This window comes from Heterocephalus glaber, unplaced genomic scaffold, assembly GCF_053883595.1.
Source record: "Heterocephalus glaber isolate CG9 unplaced genomic scaffold, H.glaber_assembly_v1.0 deba00001795, whole genome shotgun sequence".
Taxonomy (NCBI): domain Eukaryota; kingdom Metazoa; phylum Chordata; class Mammalia; order Rodentia; family Bathyergidae; genus Heterocephalus; species Heterocephalus glaber.
In genome coordinates, this window is record NW_028258476.1 from 2,511,406 (window position 1) to 2,533,469 (window position 22,064).

At 49.5% G+C, this 22,064-nt stretch overlaps 1 protein-coding gene across 2 annotated transcripts; it reads right to left on the bottom strand.

Annotated features, from left to right (window-relative positions):
• Positions 1–2,446: 2,446 nt before the first annotated feature.
• Syt11 (synaptotagmin 11) lies at positions 2,447–22,049 on the bottom strand. 2 transcript variants are annotated; one of them, XM_004871152.4, is made up of 4 exons: positions 21,860–22,049; positions 15,033–15,859; positions 6,091–6,214; positions 2,447–5,682 (listed from the first exon to the last, which is right to left on the bottom strand). In XM_004871152.4, exons 1-4 carry the CDS (start codon positions 21,891–21,893, stop codon positions 5,372–5,374), a joined length of 1,296 nt encoding a protein of 431 aa, XP_004871209.1. In that variant the 5' UTR covers positions 21,894–22,049; the 3' UTR covers positions 2,447–5,371. The 2 variants fall into 2 exon arrangements, with proteins under 2 accessions (XP_004871209.1, XP_087059627.1); XM_087203501.1 differs by lacking the exon at positions 21,860–22,049 and adding an exon at positions 20,967–21,374.
• Between the last annotated feature and the right edge of the window lie 15 nt (positions 22,050–22,064).

The following is a 22,064-nucleotide window of genomic DNA, read 5'->3' on the forward strand; positions in this document are numbered from 1 at the left end:
TATGACTGTACCAGAGCAATTAGCCTGAAATTTAATACAACATTTGAGGTAAATTCCCAGCTTGCTGGGACTGAACACTGGGAAGTTAAAGAGTTCCCAAGATTTTTTTTTTGGTACCAGGGATCAAACTCGGGTCCCTGCACTTGTGCAGCAGGCGGCGAAACCACTGAGCTAAATCCCCGGCCCTAGTTCCTAAGATTTTATCCAAAATGTTCTGTACATATCTTGTTGGACCTTAAGAGCACCTCCAGGTGTTTGTTCCTGAAGACCAAGCAGAGTCTTAAGCAAATGTCAGAGGTACCCAAAAAAACTTTAGTCTAGTATATGCACTGCAAAAAAAAAAGATACATGATATGATCACAGCCATAAGATAAAAACAAATTGGAAAATGTGTCAAAATCAACAATGTTTGCCTCTAAGTAGACTTCTCCCAGTTCTATGAGTGGATACTTTATGTATTTCCTTGTTTCTTTGTGTTATTTATTTTTGGATTTTTGAGACAGGACCTGGCTCCCTGTGTAGTTCAAGCTGGCCTTGAACTGTGGCATCCTCCTGCTTCAGCCTTCTGAGTGCTAGGGTGACAGCCTGTTGTGCACCGCCGCTGCTGTGCCCAGCTATTTACATATTTGCTATAGTGACTCTGAATGATGCATCAGGGAGAAAAATACTCAGAAACAAGGTTAGAAGACAAAGTGGTTGTTAAGGCTTTGGAATTTTGATTTTTTGTCTATTTTCCAATTTTTGTTGTTTTTAAGACAGTGTTGCTGTGTACTTCAGGCTGTCCTTGAACATCAATCCTCCTGCCTCAGCCTGCCAAATGCTGGGTTTACAGCTATGCACCACACCAGGCTCCTCACTTTCTTATGTGCTTATGTTACTTTTGTAATTTAAAATAATGTTCCAGGGCCAGGGATTTAGCTCGGTGGTTCCACCACCACCTTGGTCCCTGCAAGTGCAAGGACCCAAGTTCAATCTCCAGTACCAATAAATAAACAAACAAACAAACAAATAAAATGTTCCAGGGCCAGGGATGTAGCTCAGTAGCACTGTGCCTGCCGGGCAAGTACAAGGTCCTGAGTTCAATCTCTGCTACGGTGTGTGTGTGTGTGTGTGTGTGTGTGTGTGTGTGTGTGTTTCATTACTGACTTTAAAAAAAAGTCTTGCTGGGCCAGGGATTTAGCTCAGTGGTTTCGCTGCCTGCTGCGCAAGCACAAGGACCCGAGTTCGATCCCCAGTACCAAAAAATAAAAAAAAAAATTAAAAAAAATCTTGCTTTCTCTCTTCTTTTCCTAGAGAAAGAAAATTTATATAAAACAGAAAACATGAAAAATGAATCACTCTAGACTTTTGTGGCTTTGTCTACTGCCAAAATTGAACCCACTGTCTTTGCACTGAGCTATATCCTCAGCCCCTTTATTTTTTGAGAAAAATCTCCTTAAATTACTGTATTGGTCATATTCACCCTACATTGCATTCACCTCTGATCCTTTCCCTACAGACTACCTTCAAGTTTGTAATTATGCATTTATGAGTGTGATTATCTCATTAATACTTGTCCTCTGCTAAGCGCTGAGAAAACAGGACTTTTGTTTATCCATGCATTGTATCCCCAGGGCCTGAAATACAGTACACACTTGATAGACAGACATTGCTGATTGATGAGTGAGAAAACAGAATCAACCAGTCTTTGCAGTGCTTTTTAGAACAAACATCTCCAGTTAGGGAGGCAGACTGAGTCTCAGCATTCTCCTGGTGGTCTTAGAAATTACATTTCAACAAGCCTGGCGTGGTGGTGCATAGGTGCCATCCCAGCACTTGGGAGGCTGAGGCAGGAGGATCACTGCAAGTTCGAGGGCAGCCTGGGCTACACAGTGGGTTCAAGGCCAGCCTGAACTGAAGAGCGTGACCCTGTCTCAATCTCCCTCCACCCCCAAAAAGAGATCACATTTCAAGAGGAAAACAAAGATTAGAACAAGTGGTGAACTAAGTCATCTCCTCGATGTGAGTCTCATGGCTGTACCCCCTCCAACCCTGTGCTAGGGATCAAACCCAGGGCCTTGCACATGCTAAGGACATAGCCTGTCATGTTAAGCAATGCCGTTATGCTGAGCAATACCCTGTAGTGCTAAAGCACATGTCCTATCATGTTAATCACATATCCTGTCATGCTAAACACATGCCATGTCATGCTAAGCACACATTGTGTCCTGTTAAACACATCCTGTCATGCTAAGCACACCTTGTGTCCTATTAGGCATATATCTGGTTGTGCTAAGCACACGCCCTATCACTGAGCTGTCCCCCACCCCAATCTGCCCCAGATGAGCCTGAATCAGGCATCCGAGGCCACCGTTTGGAAAATATGCTCCCCACCCTTTCGGTGTCTGAGTGTGACCTTCCTTTGTGGTCAGCCAGCTTCCCAGAGAATCGAGCCTACGTCACTGTGTGTGTTAATGTGAATCAGTCTTTATTTTGCACTCGTGTGGTGCATTAACAATTCAACATACAAGATAGCATTACATATTGTAGGTTAGTGTTACAGCATTATGCATTTCACACAATTAATGTTAGCTTTTTCGTTTTTTTCTTTTTTAATTTGACGTGTTTATCTTTGAGTTTCATTTTTACAAGAGAAGACACAAGGTAAAGAAAGACACCACTTCGGAGAGGATCATGGCGAGGGCAATGTCATTGTCACAGCCATGGTGAGAGGCTTCCGAGAAAAAGGACTTGGGTCCTCCTCTCCTTAGCAAGCCCCCACCCTGTCCCATGGAGCAGTTCTGCTTTCCTGCCTAGAGCACTGCTAGGAAACAGGTACATCTGGGAACTAAAGGAAGGAACAACTCATAAAGGGACTTCGTTATTAAGAAAAACTCTTGTCTTCCCAAAGGGAGCAAGGTATCCATAGAGAAGGATTAGCTTTGGAAAATTGGACGAGACCATTGCCTAACCTATTCCTGACTTCGAGCACCTTGTGTGAACGCTAGGATGCGACTCTCTTGTCTGTCAAATGACCCTTGGGAAGAGGCACTGCCTCCCCCTTTACCAGTTCTCTCTGCAAAGAACAAATGTGAAAGCCAAAGTCAGCGAAGAAACTTTGGGACAGCATACTCCAGGGCAGGGTGGGTCAGGCCTGAGGCTGGAGGGAGGAACCCAGTGTGGGCCACGTCTCTGCCTTCTCCTGGGAAAGGCACCGAGGCAGCCGGCAGCCTACAGAGCGATCAGCTCCTCCCATCACCTTGCCATCCACCGCCCACAGACCCAGGATGCAAGGAGTAAAGCTACCAGGAGGCGGGACTGGGGTGGGAGAGGCTGTCTCCCCAGTCATGGGGCAGGAGGAGCTACAGAGGCACACACAGCAGGGCAAAGACCAGACCGACTCCACCTGTCGCTCTGCATTGTTTCTGGCAAGGAAACAAAAGCGGGTTGCTCAGCGGTTTCTGATCTTTAGACATTAAGGCGATGAAGAGGAACCATTTAAATTTTTTCCTAATGGGGCTTCAGAATGCTCCTGCCAGATTTACATTAAACTATCTCAAAATGCATTTTTAGAAAACAAAAATTATTTTCTTCTACGTATGATACAATATTTACATTCCATGGGTTAGGGTTAGGACGGAGACTAGTGGTGTGGCCCCAATTGTGATGGGAGAGAGTTGGATCTTGGGGGAGCGCTGGGCAGGGGCTGGGACACAGAAGAGGCTTTTGCCTGCACAGAACTGCTCTGCATTGTCAAGAATCTAGGTTAAAACAAAACCAAAGCAGAGGATGGGGTGAGGGAGCAGACTGGTTTTAAATCCACAAGAGCCCAGGGGACACCAAGGGGAATGTCACCACCCTCTCCATGGAAACTCAGCTTTTCACTCCCTCTCAGGAGCAAGTCAGAAAGCGATGATCTCGTGTGGAAGTGTACACTGCACTCGCTCATCTTCACCCTGGGTGGAGCTGCTGCTATCTGAGTTCCCCTTCAGGCTGTCCATGCCTTGCCCACCCAAGCTCACCACTGTTACGGAGCCTGCACCAGGGAGGAGGAGGAGGCCTGGGTTCTGGCTGCAGCCTGAGGCTGACTCGAAGCCTGTCCTGGCCAGCAGCCGGGGAGGACTGAACTGGACCTCCCACCCTTTCCATACAGTGAGACTCTGAGACCCAAAGTCCCAAGAACGATGCACTTTATTTTGAGGGAAAGGAAAATTTATCTTTACAACTCAGTCACATGGTTCTTTGTTTAAAGATCCATATTAGTAGGGCCGGGGATTTAGCTCAGTGGTTTTGCTGCCTGCTGCACAAGCGCAAGGACCTGAGTTTGATCCCTGGTACCAAAAAAAAAAAAGATCCATATTAGTGAAAACTTCAAGGAGAAAGAGTAACTTCTGAGGGCTTTTTCCCTTTTAAAACAAAACTACCTCATTAGAACATCTAAGCCACTTGAGAGGACCCTAAAGCTTCCCAGTCAGCGTTTCTGGGGAGCCAAAGCCCAGTGGTAAGCCTTCCAGCCTCCAGGACTCCCAGGGGATCAGCTAGAAACAGCTGTCACTCCGGACAGAGCTGCAGAGGGGCGGCAGGCACTTCTTGCTCCTCTCCTCGTCCTCCTACCTGCAGGTAACCTTGGAGTCAGCTGCTCATGCCCGGGGCTCTGTCCTGCAGCTGAGCGTGAAGTCGGCTAGGTTTGTAGATCCAAGTTCTACGTGATGAATCGGTATGTTCTACGTGCTTCCGTGGGGGCTACCAGTTCAGCGTAACTGCCCACTGCCCTTTTGCAGCAGGAGGGACAGCAGCAAAAATACCCTGCTTCTGGGTCTTGCTTTTTCCTGCCAGCCCCGCCACAGCTACCCTACCCCACCTTTGCTTCTCGGCTTTGTGTCTGGGCCTGATGCTCAGGCAAAGCCCAGAGATACGTGAGGTGGGAGAGGAGATGGGGATGATGAAAATGTGAGGTTTTACAGGAGCACAATTTTCTTCTGCAGAGGTGGGGAGTGGGAGCACCTCTCGAGAGAAGCCCAATGAGAAGACGCCAATTTCAGGTAATCAGCAAATACAATTCGGCACAAAACACAATTTTCATGGGTTAAAATCTGCAACTTGATACTGGCAGATAGGCTACTTTCTTCAGCTTGTATTAGACATGCAAGGATAAGGTTATATTGTTATATATAGACTTGCAGGGTCTTCCCTGCTTTTTTCCCATTTAAAAAACAGAAGAATTCCTAGTGCCTTGCCAAGAACTGATCTGCAGCCGTGGCCATGTGGGTGTTTTCTGTGGGCTCTGTTTGGTGAGAAATCTTCTTCTATGCCTAAAATGAGGTTTGGAGTCCGCCTCCCTGCCATCTGCGCCACACCCCAGCCTGGCTCCGGGTCGGAGGCGAGGCCAGGATCAGTACTCACTCAGGCTGTGCCACTTGGCCACGGGCTTGCGGGGGCTCTCACAGACCTCTTGCCAGTGCTCTGCCCCGCCAGCCGTGACGCTGTGAGCCCCCAGGATCAGCCTGCCCACCACCTCGTTCTTGGTGGTGCGGTCGAAGTCGATGACGAGGAACTCGATGCTGATGCCGGGGAGGAGGTCGGTGGGGATGTCGTAGATGAAGGACTCGTTGAAGGCAGGGTTCAAGGTGCACTTCTTGACGTGGGTTTTCTTCTTGGCGATGCGCTTCCTGCCATAGTAGACGTTCACCTTGACATATGGGTCTGGGCCCGGGGAGAGAGAGGAAGAGACACAGGCCCATGACACGGCCCTCCCTGGATAACGGTGTCTCCGTGCGAAGCAGGAGGGGCTCTGCTGCCCCCTCCTTGGTGCCTCCCTGTGGTCTTAGTGACTGCCCTGCCCGAGTCTGCCTGCCTGGACGGAAGTCAGAGAAGCCGAGCCGTCCTGTGACACAGGTGCCCTCCGGGGCCTTTCTGGGGACCCTCACCTGGGGCAGATGCCTGGCACCACAGCTGCTCCCCCAAGGCACCTCCCGCTAGGGAACCTCTTGGTGCTGTCTGTGCAGAGCTCAGGAAACCTCCACAGAGGGAGGAAGCCACTGACTGCCTGACCGACCACCCACCTCCCAGGCGGGGCCCTGGGATGGCAAGGAGGGTGGGGTAAATAGCTGCTACCTGAAAGGCCGGTGATGTCCATCTTCGGCAAGTGTCTGGCCTTGAGGACCACCACCGTCATTCTCTGTACCACGGGCTGGTAGGACAGGGACACCTGGAGCTCCCCTCTGCTAATGCACTTCTGCAAGGGAGAAGGAGGTGAGGACCCTGGGGCGCGGCCGGCACAGGGTGAGGCCTGGGCAGAGGAGGTGAGCAGGAGCGAAGGAGGCGCCGCCGAGCCCGACACGAGGAGAGCCCTCAGCACAGACAGGCAGCAGAGTCCCATGTTCCGAGCGGGGACTCCGAAGCCTCACCCACATCCTGCCCTTGGGCAAGTTACTTGGCACCTCAGTGCTGCGCTTCACATTTCTCATCTGTAAAAGGGAGATCAAAACTTGCATCTTGGGGCTGGGGATTTAGCTCAGCGGTTCCGCCGCCTGCCTCACAAGCGCAAGGACCCGAGTTCGATCCCCGGTACCAAAAAATAAAATAAAAACATAAATAAATAAATAAATAAATAAAATATTCCAGGGCCAGGGATGTATGTAGCTCAGTGGCACTGTGCCTGCTTGGCAAGTACAAGGTCCTGAGTTCGATCTCCGTATAGGGTGTGTGTGTGTGTGTTCCATTACTGACTTTAAACAAAGTCTTTCTTCTTTTCCTAGAGAAAGAAAATTTATATAAAACAGAAAACATGAAAAATGAATCACTCTAGACTTTTGTGGCTTTGTCTACCAAAAACAAAACAAAATTGTATCTACTGGGTCGGAGGATTTAGCTCACTGGTGCCGCTGCCCAAGGTCCTGAGTTCAATCCCCAGTACCAAAAAAGAAACCAAAAAATTGTATCTACTTCATAGGACTTAGGAAGATTAAATGGGTTCAGATTGGTGAACCAGCAACAGGGCCCAGCACGCAGCATTCTCTCATTTGGTGTGTGTGTGTGCGCGCGCTACTGGGGTTTGAACCCAGGGCCTTCGCACTGAGCTATGTCCCCAGCCCTTTTTATTTTATTTTTTAAAAATTCCAGACATCTCCCTAGGTCACTCAATTGCCCAGGCTGTGCTAGAACTTGGAATCCTCCTACCTCAGCCCCTCCACAATGGTGGGATTACAAGTGTGTCCTGTGGTTCCTGGCTTCTCATTCGGTTCTTGTGATAAAAGAAAGTTTTGAACACCAGCTATGGACTACATAGCAAGACCCTGTCACAAAAAAAAACAAAACCAGGGCTAGGGATTTAGCTCACTGGTTCTGTCGCCTGCCTTGCAAGCACAAGGACCCGAGTTCGATCCCTGGTACCAAAAAAAAAAAAAAAAAAGAAAGCAAGCAAGCAAAAAACAAAACCAGGGGCCAGAGATTTAGCCCAGTGGTTCTGCCGCCTGCCTCAAAAGTGCAAGGTCCCAAGTTCAATCCCTGGTACAAAAAAACAAAAACAAAAACAACCCAACAAAAAAACAAAAGCACAACTAGTCTGGGAGCATAGTTTAGTGGCAGAGTGCAGCATATGCGTGAGGCAGAGGGAGAAAGGGAGAGAGGTGAAATAAGATCCAACACTATGCTGCATAACTGAAACATAATTAAGTCAAAAAGAGATTGATTCATAGACTTCCAGGCTATGGAAAACAATACTCAGAGGGACAGACAGACATGGAGACTGGAGACCGTAGAGTGGGAAACAGAAGAGCAGTCTGAGTCTTCACTCGGCGGATCGTCCTCTACACGGGCTCGGCAGTGCTCCAGCGTTTTGAGCCCGGGCCCCATGTCACCCCCACCCTGTCTACCTGCCTCTGGGTGCCCACTCCAGGGACTCTTCCCAGTCACCTTCGTCTCTAGCTCCTTGTCTTTGTCTCTCCATCTTTAAATTCTATTCTAGGCTCTATTTTGAGTTTGAAACAAATAAAAACAACAGAAATCCTTTAACCTACCTACCTTTACTTCTCTCTCTCTCTCTCTTTGTCCTGGGGATTGCATGCAGGGCCTTCACACTGAGCTATATCTCCACCTCTATTCATTTCTTATTTTGAGACAGGGTCTCACTAAGTCACTAAATTGCCCAGACTGGGTGATCCTCCTGCCTCAGCCTCCCTACTGCTGGGGTTATAGGCAGGCACCACCACACCTTTAGCCCTTGAAGAACATGTTCAACAACATGTGGATGCTTATTGCATGCCAAGCCCTGACAGAATTCAGCTCTCGCTCTCCAGGAGCTTGTGATGCAGCAGAGAAGACAGAGCTGAGAACAAACACATACTCATCAGAGAAGGTAGCAGTCTACATGGGTGGTCTGGGTGCTCAGTGGTGGTCGGGGGCTGGCTTTGCCAGAAGATGCAGGCGAGCCGCTGGGGCTGCTGTCGGGGCTGAGGTCCTGAGCAGAGAGAGCATGGCATGCGGAGTGACAGGACAGCGGCACAAAGGGTCCACTGTGTCCAGATGGCGGGAGGCTTGTCAGAGACCCGGGCGGTGGTCAGAGGAGAGCGTGGAGACCCTGCCAGTCGGAGGAGGCTGCAGCACTCGGCCAAGGGGCAGTCTGCACGTGTCAGGTGGCAGAGTCACTCTCATTTTATTGAAATGATCATCATTTTAGAGGAAACTGGGGAATGATCTAAAGTCAAGAAGGACCAAAGGGAAGAAGAGGCAGCTGCAGCCAGGCTGGTGGTCCACACCTGCAATCACAGCACTCGGGGCCGCTGGGGTGGGATGATCACAAGTTCAAGCCCAACCTGGGGTGAAAGCCCTAAATTCAATCCCTAGCACCATACACATGCACACATGCACGCAATGCACGCACACACACGCACAGAGGTAGCTAGCTGCAAGAGGCTAAGGAAGCCATGCTGGGGACGCTCCCAGGGCTTTTGCGGAGGAGCAGGCAGAAGGGTCAGGTGAGGTTGCAGCAGGAATTTTACAGCCCTGGAGCCGCTTGGATAGCAACTGGGAGGATACTTTCTTATTTCTAGCTTAGAGAATGGAGATAACGGCTGGGACCAGGAAACAAAAAGAAGCGAGGTTTGAGGAATTTGGGGCATAAGTTAAATTCTGAACAGTACCACCCCCTTGCTGTCAAACTGCATCATCTGTGTTGTCAAACCCTAAGGAGATGTCTCCTATCCAGGCGCTCCTCTCACACTGAGCTAAGGGTAGAAGGCACCCGTCCCAGCCTCCTGGACGCCACCCCCGGCCCTCTGCTAGAGCTTTGGACTCAGTTTGGGCCACAGGGTGCCTCCCAGACCAGCACACCACCTGCTGGAGCACAGGTGGCGTGCGAAAGAGCCACCCCAGTACCGAGGCGCAGGGAGCAGCCCCCGGGAGCAGTGCGTGGATAGAACATGAGCTGAGCTTCAACGTGGCCTCCAGTTCTTCTTTTGTATGTGGTGCTGGGGCTCAAGACCAGGGCCTTATCCATGATAGGCAGGCATTGTACCACCTCCCTGGAGGACTGTGAATGCCAGTCCCATGTGGGCAACTTAGAGAGACTGTTTCAAAATAAAAGTACAAAGGGTGGGGGCTTAGCTCATTGTGAAGGTCCTAGGTTCAATCCTCAGTGTGGAGAAAGTGTTTTTTCTCCGCTAGATTGGAGCCCCATGCTTGTCCTTACACTTAGCTACTGTCAGCTCCCGACTGCATCCGTGGGAATTACCCTCTACCAGTTTAAAATCACAGGCTGGTCGCCCTTGTCAACCAGTATACTTCTGAGCTGTTGCCTTTTGGCACTTCTCAGAATGTGATCAGAGAACATAAACTCACTTTTACTATGAGCTATAACCAAATGGACAATAATCCCTTGTGAAAAAGAAAATCAAATGCCTTCCCAAGCATTCACAACTGAGCTGTCCAATACAGCAGCTACTGGCTATGTGTGTTTATTTAAATGTTAATTTAAATTGATTAAAATTACATGAAATTAAAATTTTAGTTTCTCAGTCACACTAGCCATATTTCAATTGCTCAGTAGTCATATGCGGCTAATAACTACCATACTGGACAACATTTCCATCATTGTTGGACAGCACTAATCTACAAAGAACTTTTGGCTTAGTGAGGCCCTTCTTCATCTGCATGCAAATGATATGTTAATTAGATTTGATGTTATCTCTGAAGCCATCTTTGAATACTGACTAAATATGCAGTCTTTGAATATAATTCTAACTTTATATATAGAAGGATAGGTTGGTAGTACAAAAGAAATTTGGTTTAAAAAACAGAGGTTTATGTGTGGGGGTGCTGGGGATTGAACCCAGGGCCTCACGCACACAGTTTTATTTGTAAGTATGACTGACATTGATTATAAGTGTTTTTTTTGGTACCGGGGATCGAACTCGGGACCTTGTGCTTGTGAGGCAGACGGCGGGGCCACTGAGCTAAATCCCCAGCCCTGCCCTCTTAATTGTTTCCTCACCTAAAATCACTCCACAAGCAGCTCTGCCCTCCTGACCCCCTCTGTCACCTCTGGGCATCTTAGGTGGGCAGTGTCCGTGCCTGCTCAGCTGTGGCCGTGGCACCACCCAATGCCAGCCGCTGGGCAGCGAGTCTCCCAGTCCCACATCCTCCCCTTCTCTTCCCACCCCTTCCCCATTACAAGGGGCACCCTCAATGGTTTTCCTTTTGAAAAGATCCTTTGAGGGCTGGGACTCAGGCTGTTTCCCAGCCCTACGCCTAGTGAGGCAAAGACCCTGCAGGGAGGGGTACGCAGTGCTCCTGGAGAACACGTTCGGCTGGGGGAGGACAGGCCCGGACAGGCGTGGACGCTGCTTCCCCAGTGAGTGCCAGTGATGTTGCAGTCTCTGGGTCTGCACCAGGCAGGGCCTGTCCTCAATAAACCTTCCCGGGGCCAGAAGTCCTGAGGGCTGCTCCCACCCTAAATCACAACTTCCAGACAGTAAAAGAAGCCTTAGTCTTCAGCTACATCCCCCTAAAACACAGATGGAACAACTACCTCTTTTCTTTCTCTCCTTTAGTCTCACTGGCCAGACTGGATGACCTCTAAGGTCCTTTTAAGTCTGAGATTTTAAGAATGCTCACATTCCCATGCCCAGTGTCGCAGGTTGGGCGGCCTCACACTGTTATCCACTTTGTCAGTCATTTCCCCCAGGTCCCCTCTGTACCTCCCTTCTCTGTGGGGATTTATCACAAGAGTGTAAATTCACTTAATTACCATGAATAAAATATTAGAAAACAAAGCTATCTGGGCCGGGGATTTAGCTCAGTGGTTTCACTGCCCAAGTTCAATCCCTGTATCAAAAAAACCAAAAAACCCCCCAAAGCTATCTCTTAAAAGCAATTAGTTCTACCAGATGTGACAGCCCACACCTGTAATCCTGGCACTCAGGAGGCCCAGGCAGGAGAATCACGAGTTTGAGGCCATCCTGTGCTACATAACAAGACCCTACCTCAAAAAACAAAGTTCCAACACGTAGCTCAGAGATGTTGGGTGTGATAGTTGATCCTGTGACCTCCCTTCATGAACAATAAATTTTTTTTTTTTGAGAAGGCAGGGGCAGGAGAGATGTTTCACCATGTTGCCTAGGCTGGCCCTGAACTCCTGGGCTCAAGCAACTCTCTTGCATCAGTCTCCCCAAGTACCTGGAAGCACAGGCAGGGACAAGAGACCTGGCATGGGGCTTTTTATGCTTCCCATGTCTTTCTGTATATTTACAAGAGATAAAAGTGCTCCCAATGGGACCCATTCTCTTTCATGATCCAGGCCAGAGGGAGCCTAAGGCCCAGAGGTTGACTATTTACTTGCCCAAAATTAGGCAGTAGAATGGACAGTGAGAAACGAGAGTCTAGAGCCGGGTGTGGCGATGCACGCCTGTGGCTCCAGCCCTCATCAGGCGGAGGTCAAAATGGCCGCCATGAGTTCGAGGCCAGCCCGGGCTACATAGTGAGACCCTGTCTCAAAAAAAAAAAAAAAAGGCCTATTCTATAGTCATGGGGAGGACAAGAGATGAATTTTCTGGTGTGGGAAATGTAGTAGGGGTGGGGACTGTACAGAAATGTGACTGCCAGTCTCCCCTAGCCTCTGCTGGAAGGCCACTGGACCCATGCTAAGGGGCTGGCTTATGTGGACCAGGCGGCAGGAGACAGTCCAGAGCAGCTCCAGCTGGTGGCCTCTGAGGGGAGCCCAGGAAGGGCAGACTGTTGGCTGCAGGACAGAGGATTTGGGATAGACTTGGAGGCTGTAGTGCTAGGGGCTGGGGCTGAATTACTAGGAATGCCAGGAATGGCTCACTCAGGGCAGCGCTGCCCGCTGGCCTGGGGAGGGAAAGGGACTCAGGAAGCCTGGGAGGCTGACAGTCTGGGGCCTCTCTGAGGTTTCACACTGCTTATAGTCTCCTAGTCGGGCTTATTCCTCCTGAAAGGAGTTAACAAAGTGGAAAGAAACTCTGTTCCCCAAGAGCCCCGGCAGCTTAGCAAGTGCCATTGTTTGTGTGCTGTACAGGGCCCGTATTTGAGGCTGTTTATTCCCAGCCCAGATCAATCCCTTTGCCTGCCAGGCTCTGCCCAGCTGCAGCCTGGCATGGAGCCCCTGCCACGCCTAGGCATGGGCTGTGAGAGCTGAGCTGTCTGTAGGAGTCCAGCTGGGTGCGGCTTCTCTAGGCAGGGCTGGGGCAGGGAGTATAAAGGGTGCTGTGAGACAGGCAGAGGAGGGAGTGGAGATCTGGGGCCGGTAGGGGTCAGGAATGAGGGAGGGGTGGCCGGGCCCTGAGGGAGAGAGCTGGGCGGAGAGAAGGCAGAGGGGTGAGACAAGGCACCTCAGTCTCTCTGCACCTCCGCTTCCCAGCGCAGAGGAGGCAGCCCCAGCGGTGTGGGCTCTGGGACGCCTCCCCGCCTCTCCGCACCTGGCGTTTGACCCCACACTTTGCCTGTGCTCTGACTATGAGCCTCTAATGTTCTTCAAGATCCCCGGACTGCCCTGGCCCTGTGAGAGGGCTCTGAGTGTGCCAAGTGGCGGCAGCAGTTTCTCCGGGCACGACTGGGCTGGCTGCAGTGGGACAGTGCCCACCTCAGAGCAGAGGGGAAGAACACATGCCTGGGGGGTGTCTTCCTGCCACCCCACCCCACCCCACACGGGCACGGTGCGCTTCCTTGGTGGGCACAGCTTCCCGGGTACTCACTGCATGCACCACCTCTGCTAGTCTACGATCCTCTTTGGTTCAACATTGAGTCCCCTGTCTCCCTTGAGTCTAAAAAGGCATCGAGAGAAATACAGCCCGGTGCAGTGGCGCAGGCCTGTAATCCCATCACTGTGGGAGGCTGAGGTAGGAGGACTGCAAGTTGAGCCCAGGATGGGCAATTGAGGGACTTGGAGAGACTCTGTCTCAAAGTAAAAAACAAAGGCTGGAGATGTATGAATGCCCTGGAGTTCAAGCTGAAGATGTGAGAGAGAGAGAGAGACAGACAGAGAGAGAGAGAGAGAGAGAGAGACAGAGAGACAGAGAGACAGAGACAGACTATGGGCAGGGTTCTTTCTAGGAGATGTGTAGTTGTTCTTAGTGGCCTTGTGATCCTTCCTAAACCTATTTCTCCACTGATTCAGGCTTCCCTTACCTTCCTTTATCATGTCATAACACAATATAAATATAAAACCACATATACCTTCCAGGGATCAAATGTTATCAGTAATAGGTATACCCGAGCATGGTGGTGTGGGCTGTAATCCCAGCAGTCGGGAGGCTGAGGCAGGAGGACCACTGTGAGTTCAAGGCCAGCCTGGACTACACAGTAAACTCAAGGCCAGCCTAAACTACACAGTGAGACCCTGTCTCAAAAAAAAAAAAAAAAAAATAGTAATAGCCATAATTTATTAAATGCTTACTATGTGCTAAGGACTATGCAAATTCACCCATTTTGCTTTATTCCTATGAGAAACTAAGACTTAGAGAAGTTGAACAGCTTTCCCAAGGTCTTTTAGCCAGTGGAATTTGGACTGACTTCAAAGGTCTTGCTGTTAAACACTTAAGTTATAATCTGAAAAAGGAATAAAATTCTGGGGCCAGGGATTTAACTCAGTGGTTCTGCTGCCTGCCTCACAAGCACAAGGACCCAAGTTCAATCCCTGGTACAAAAGAAAAAAAAAAAAGGAACAAAAAGGAATAAAATTCTAAGTTCAAAATTTTGAGAACTTTTATAGCACCTGGTAACTGCCGAAAATGTTCATCTTTCTCCTTCAATAAAGCGAAAGCTCTTCAAGGACAGCAATGTGCCAGTTAGCTTATCTTGTTTGAGCTGCACAACCTTGTAAGGAAGGCAGTGTTACCCGCATAAACGGCAGGGCACTACCCTGCCTCCCAAGCAGGGGAAGGAATGAGCGAACCTGCGTGGGAGGCACACTTCTAGTCCTCCCACAAGGAATGCACTCAAGAGCTGACCTTACCAGTGGGGAAAGACGCAGGAGGCAGGGTGGGGGTTCTCACCCCTCTCCCAGTGGGGAGAGGAGGAACTGAGAGAGGCACAGGTTTGGACCTTGAAGGGTGAAGCAAGTCACTGACTGGGCTTACAAAATGTTTATAAGAAGACACATGCATGATACTCTTTATACCCCTAGGTTCAGGTTGGGAAAAGGAAGCTGAGGACAAAATTAACGAGCTATAGTTTTTCAGTTTCCCAGCAGTGAGAAATAAGTTCCCTGGAGGAAGATCACAGTGTCTCGGAGAACTTAGCCTGCACATCCCTCACACGATGGAGGGTCCCAGCTGGTGGGCCAGCCGGTCCCAGGCCAATGGGACACAGCATCAGGAGGCCAACCACTCAGCGAAGCTTTCGAGGTGATCCCCTTCTCTCTTTTGGAAGTTCTTCTTCTGAGAACTAACCTGCCAGGCTGTTTTGCTCTGACCGCTGCTCACCCTTGGTAGCCAAGAACCTTGGGAATGCCCCCTTTGCCTCTATCCTCCCCAGCCTGCCGCCTTGAGAGCTTGTCTTCCCCAGCCCACTGTGCCTCCCCACACACTCCTCCTGCTCACCTGGATGTTTCTCTTGATGATGTCCCTGGTCAGCTGGACCTTGCCTGTGCTGGGGTCCACCCCGGCCAATGGCACCATGACCTCCCCGATGACATCATCCCGAGAGAAGCGATCGAAGCTGAGGATGAGGAAGTGCAGCACCAGGTCCTGCAGCTGGCTGTACGGGATGCCATAGAAGGTGAAGGTTTCATCAAACACGGGGTCCAGGGTCTTCCGCAGCACCCTGGTCTTCACCCGATGCCGCTTGTCAGGTAGGATGGTCATTTTGATGTAGGGGTCAGAGGCCTGGGTCTGGTCATCCATCACTGGCAGCCCATGGGCCTCCTGGATTGTCACCACCAGGGCTTTTTTCGGGAAATTATAGTCCACCGAGAAGGTGAGGGACCCCAGCATGACATCTTCCTCTGGAGATGATGGAGAGCTGGTTTTGCTCTCCCCTGGTGTCAGGCTCGTAATGGGGCTCCTCAGTTCTTCCCCATAGTCCATTCTGACGGGTAACTGGTCTATACATGAGCCAGAGCTGGGCCCCCTGGCCGCCTCGTCTCGGCTTAGCAGGCCAGCCTCTGCTGCGTCCACTGACACGCTCCCGTGTCCGCTTTCCCTCCCAGGGCCATCCTTGTCTCTCCGCACTTTGATGATTTTCTTCTTGCTGCTCAGGGTCTCTGGGTATATGCTAATGCCTTTGAGCATGTGTATAAACTTGTACGGTGGGGTCCTGTGCTTCTTCTCTGCCTGCTGGTGGCAGCATGTCCACACAAAGACAGTCACCGAAACACACACCACCAGCACAGAGGCCCCGACGAGCCCAGCCACCACAGGGGACACATCTGCAGGAGACCAGAGAGGTGTCAGGGCAGTGGCCTCAGCCCATCCAGCTCTGCCCTGTTCAGTGCCTGTGCTGCAGCCAGGCCGGTCGGCACCCCGACGTCCAGAGCAGAGCATGCTCCCCTGGGCCTCAGAGCCTCTTGCTCCAGGGACTGATGCCGTCACCATCCTCTCCACCCAACCCACATCTTCCTCTTCCTGCCAGACCCTCGAGAAGCATTCAGCTTCCTCACCAACCCCCTCTGGTTGTCCCCAATTCCCTGTTCTTTCTTAACCTCTCAGCACCTGTAGACCTAGTTGTCGCATAATGATTTGCGCTTCCCAGAAAGCTGCTCTGTAATGTTCTGAGGCCACCTTTTTCCATGGGAACCTGCTGACTTAGTGGTCATCAGCTACATCTTTGGTTCCAGAGGATTTTCCACAACCTCCAGCACAGGCTATGTAAACAGGGGCCTGTGCTGACTGATTACCAGGAGAGAGAAGGGATGTGGAATTGCATTTAGATGCAATTGGTATTGTGGCCAAGGGTGGTAACAAGGATAGGTGATTAAAAGAAAACTTCGGGTCTGCATACTTCTAAATGTTCCAAAATTCTAGTTTCCAAGTATTGAAAACACAAGTATTTTAAACAGGAAGAAATAGGACTGTGAAAAATGCCAGAGCTTTGCTCAAATGTCACCTTCTTCTAGTCTGTCTGTCTACCTATCCTGGTGCTAAGGATCAAACCCAACACCTATACCTGCCAGGCAAGTGCTCCACCACTGGCTCCACCCGCTGGCTGCGCTATCCTGTTTAGAAGTGCAGTCTTCTTCAGCCTCAGCACCCAAGCTTCTGAGCTCTGTTTAATTTTTTTTTTTTTGGTACTGGGGATTGAACTTGGGTCCGTGCGCTTGCAAGGCAGGCAGCGGAACCACTGAGCTAAATCCCCGGCCCTCTGTTTAATTTTTCTTCATATGTTTGTCATCATCTGTTTCCTGTACACATGTACACACATGTAAAAATGTGATGCACACACATGTAAGAGTAAATACACACACTACCCATAAATTTACTACTTAGGGTTTGTCCTCCCTAGAATGTATGCCTTGAGGGCAGGGCTTTATGTTTGTTTTGCTCATTGCTGTATTTGCAGCCCTGAAAACATAGCAGCCACTTACGTACATTTTAGGGGATGAACAGTAACTAAAGAGAAACAGATCTTTTTCTGTTCCTTTCCTCAGTCTTGTCTTTCCCCATAAAGGCACGACTCTGCTTAGGTATTTAGCTTTGCTCCCTCTACCCCCAAGCAAGTTCACTGAAGCCAAATGGGTTTGGGCCTTAAAGGCCAAGAAAAGGCCCACAGTTTTCACCTGATTTTTAGGAGAACACTGGGAGAGAAGAGAAAACTAGGGGACTGGGATGTAGCTCAGTGGTGCTGCGCCTGCCTGGCAAGCGCAAGGTCCTGAGTTCAATCCCCAGTACCAGGAAAAAAAAGAGAGAGAAAACTGGGAAAATGAATGTAAGTCCAGAATATTCCAGACTCTTCCTAGAACACTCTATCAGGCACTTGCATTTATTGCAGGTCTCATCTCAAACCTCGCCTTAACAGAGAAGTATTTCCCATCTGCCCCGAGTGAGGTGACATCTCCATCCTCCTGCTTTATTTTTCTTCATAGTGCTTATTACCCTGACTTATGTCTGTTTATCAGTCTTCCCTTATTAGGCAAAATTAGTAAGAACAGTGATGCTGTCTGTGTGGTTTACTGCTAGGTCCTGGAACCATGTGACAGGTAGTAAGTGCTCAGTGAACGACCAAGTTAGTAAACTCAAAACAGCTGCCAGAGACTAGAACAAAGGATGAGTTCAATAGCAGGTATAAGAGTAAATTTCTTTTTTTTTTTTGGTACCGGGGATCGAACTCGGGTCCTCAGCTTTCAAGGCAGGAGCCAGAACCACTGAGCTAAATCCCCGGCCCAAGAGTAAATTTCTATTTGGATTTTAAAAACCTACCTAAAGGCAACAACCTTAATTGGTAAGTCTGGGCAAACATATTTCAGTAGTTTAGGTGACTACAAGCTTGGACTAAAATTAGGTTAATACTAGTTTATAATATAAGCATGATATTCACATCTCACAAGGGGTAAACATAGTTTCATCTGTACCGCTCACAACACATGTAGAGCCTCCTGTACAGCACTGACAATAATAGAATTGCTACTTTTTTTATGTGTGCATTTATTATGTCCCTGCCAAGCATCATGCCAGAGTTTTTATGTCTCAACCAAAGGACTCATTGAATAGGACCATTAATACCCCTACTTTATAGCTAAGAACTCAGAAATCTGCCTGAAGCTGCATAGTAGCAAATGGCAGTAATGGGATATAAATTCTGGTCAGCTGGACAAAAGAGTCGACACTCTACATTATGGATAATCACAAAAATAAAAAACCCAATAACCAAATTAAATGAAAAACTGAAGAAACTGAAGCTGAGGGGTGTCTAGGAATAATAATCTTCGATTACAGTTATTTTAGGCATCTCTATGGAAGTGTTTGATTTGATATTACTGTGGAGCACACGGCACACAACAATGTGCATAGGTTACAGAGAGACAGGTTTTGACTCAGTGAGTCAAGTTGTTATTAGAACTGCCTCACAGTGCCCCAGATTGCTTCATGGGGTGGTGATTCTTCAGCACAAAATTTTCTTTTTTTGTTTTTTTGGGTTTTTTTGGTACTGGGGATCGAACTCGGGACCTTGCACTTTCGAGGCAGGCGCCAGAACCACTGAGCTACATCCCCAGCCCAAGCACAAAATTTTCAAATGGGAGAAGTTGGATCATGATCGATCAGGTATGTTCTTTTTTTTTTTTTTTTTTTTCCTGGTAGTGGGGATTGAACTGAGGAGCTTGTACTTGCCAGGCAGGTGCGGCGCTGCTAAGCTAAATCCCTGGCTCCGATCAGGCATGTTCTAAAAGGGATCTTTTCGATGGGGACCAGACTAGCTGTCTTTGAAATACTATCTCCATGATTCTATGAAAGCTGGGAATGAATAAACAGCAGAAGATATAGTTTAAAGTAATATAAGCAATAAGGATAAAGCCATCAGTAACCAATAAATCAAGGTGACTATGTCCATGCTCATACTGAGTACTAAGAGTTCAGTCTCAAAGTAGTCCATGAAATAAGTGGTTTTATGGAGAGTTTATTTTTAAAAAAGGGAGACAGCCTTGGTGGTAAGTTCCTTGAGGACATACAAACCATATCCTGTGCACCTCTGAGCCTCCCAGTCTCTCACATCTCACAGAAGCTCAGCCATTTGTGGAACAACTGACGGATCCAATTGGCAATTTAATGGCCACTGTCTGAAGACGTGGCTTTCTCTTCCCTAATCAGGGTCTTTCCTGCAGATTTCTTTCTATTGCTTAGTGAAATTGAACATTGTATCTGTGAAGAGAGGAAAGCAGGGAACTAGCAAGAAAATTATCTTTCTGAGAATGATCTGAGAAGGAAATCTCACAGCTCTATTATTGATTCACTCAGTGACCATGAGGGAACCCACCGTGGCTTATTTGCATTAATTTTTTTTTTTTTTTAGAAAATGGAGGCAGGGTGGGAAAGAAAGGCAAGGAAAGATTCTCATCATTCAGAAGGATGGAGAGGGAAAAGAAGGGAAACAGATGAACCCATTTGTGGATTTGTCCAGCTGCTCTCCCGCACCTTTCCCCCCATTTTTGTCCTACTTTTGTTTGTTTGCTTTGAAACAGTCTGGCTCTGTAGTTCAGGCTGGCCTCCAACTTACTATGTAGCTCAAGCTGGCCTACTTTCTTAACATTAAGTATTTGTTAACTTTTGCTTCAGTCCTCAACATCCAAAGCAGTGAACGAGAAGTATCAGAGATGTTGGAACGCAAAGCCCTCTGTCTTGCTTTTGTCAAAAGTTTGGTGGAAGGAAGTTACACTTCATGGCTGAAGTGAGAGTTTCAAAGCAGCTGTAAATTGAAGTGACTGTGCTGCTTATTTTTTCCATGGTCACAGAAAACCATGTGTTGCCTTGGTGTATCCACCAAACCCTAAGGCGTTTGAAATGAAGCACTGTGAGATACAGGGAAGTCAGAAGCAGCACTCCTCTGTGGAGGAGGTCCTCTGCAATGGTCCAGAGACTGCAGGACATATCCAGGCTGTGCCAGCTCTTTCAGCCTCTGACCAGACTGATCACTGACCCTTCCTTCCCCGAACACACCTGTTCACTGTCAAGTAGGCCAGGGTAATATGTGGGTCCAGGTGGACTCTGGCTTCAACCAGACATTGCCTCAAATTGTAGGGCTACCCTTACTAGTTTGTTTGGCTTTAGCCAACTTACTTTATCTCCCTGGGCTTCAGTTTCCTCATCTGATGAATATAAGTAATTATACCTACACCAGCAGGTATTTGTTAGGATTAAATAAAATGTAAGTAAAAGGATAACTTTTTTCCCTTTTCCACTAATATTCCTTCTAAAAGAAATCACTATGTTTTCTATCACCTACTTTCCCAAGGACTCGGGAACTGTAATTAGAGAAAGGAATCTGTTGGAAAGAGGCCATAAGAAGAAAGATCAGTATTGAAATCATGGGTTGCTCATGTGATCACAAAAGGGACTTCAATTTTGGAAACGTAGAACTCAAAGGATAGAGGGTAGGTGAAAGGGAGAAAGACATCCAGAATGGTCCTGGGAAATAAGTGGGAACAAGCAGTGAGTGGGTGTGAAGCTGTTGTCTGGGTTGTTGCCCTGACAAAATGTCTCCTCTCTTATACTGAGGGCACACAGCCTCTGTCATTTCAGTGTACTTCTTACAGGGGAGTAAAAAAAGCTAGCTTGTGTTCCCACCCCAAGTCCTGGAATCCGGTACTCAAACCATCTGGATTGTCTGAGGGGCAGAATCCCTTAAGAAACAGGAAGCAACTCTCACTCACTTCCCCAAACCTGAACTGTAGCAGCCAAGAGGAGGGGGCAGGCAAATTTAACTTAATTTATTTGACCAGGAAGCACAGCTTAAGAAGTTTGCTCTCCACAGTCCATTCTGGAGGAATTTCCAAAGAGGAAAAAACCCCCACACAAAACCTTGCATCTGGAGCTTGTTTTCCTTACCTTCTCTATTTTCGACTTCACTTTCTGCCTCAAGGAGTGTTAAATTGGTCCCGGGGCTCCCAGGGTGGGTGGGGGACCAGCCGCCCGGGATGACGTAATGCTTTCTCCGTACACAAAGCGGCCTCCCCGGGCCGGCCTCTCGCCCCTCCCCCGCGCCCCAGCACCAGCGCGGCTGAGTCCCCTTTTTGAAAAGGCAGCCCAGGGAAACAGGGAACAAAGGCCCCGGAAGGAGAGCCTAGGCGCTGCCAGGAGGCCCAGAAATAGACATCACGTCATCCCCCAGCCCAGCAGCGCCAAGCGCCATTTGGTAGCATTCGACGGACCCCACCATTACGGTGCAGAACGCAGACCCCAGGCCTGACGTTTCCTCTGAGCGCGGCGTTCAGCTGACAGTCTCGGGAGTGGGTTCCTCTTGGCTGCCCACCCCCGCACCCCTATCTCCCCAGAGGCCTCCGCCTGCCTGACCGCCGCCGCACGGCCCAGTCCCGAGGCTGCCATCTTGGTGCCCCATCCCCCGCGCCTCCCTCCCCCGCAGCCCTTGGGAGGGAGAGGGAAGGGGCACCGCCCTGCGTGCCCCAGGGGAGGGCTCAACCCACCCCTCCCCCGAAGGAGGGTTCCCTCCTCCGCCCGCTAGCCGTTCTCGCCTCCAGTAGCGCTGACCGCGCACCACACGAGGTTCAGCATCCCGGGCTTCCCCGGCCTTGCCCGTCCCTGCAGCCCACAGCTCAAGCGCAGGCGCTGTCCACTGCCTGCTACCTGCCGCCGTGGGCCCCATTCTGGCGGGGTTGGCACACTGATGCTCCCCTCCGCCGTTTTCACCCCTGCCCACTGCGGTGCCCTTCACTTTGCAACAGCCTGACAGCGGCGAGCTCCGTTTGCCCCACTCTACTTACCAAAGCTAGGTCGGATATTGGTGATCTCAGCCATGTCGCAATCAGAGGCTGCTGCTATTGAATGCAACGGTCAGGTAACTCCGGGAAGCCCCAGCCAGTACCGAGGCTGCAGCTGTGGATCTCTAGGTCTGGGTGGGGGAAGGTGTCTGGCCGACGTCTCCTGCGACGCTTCAGTCCCTGGTTGCCAGCTGCGTTCTCCACTTAA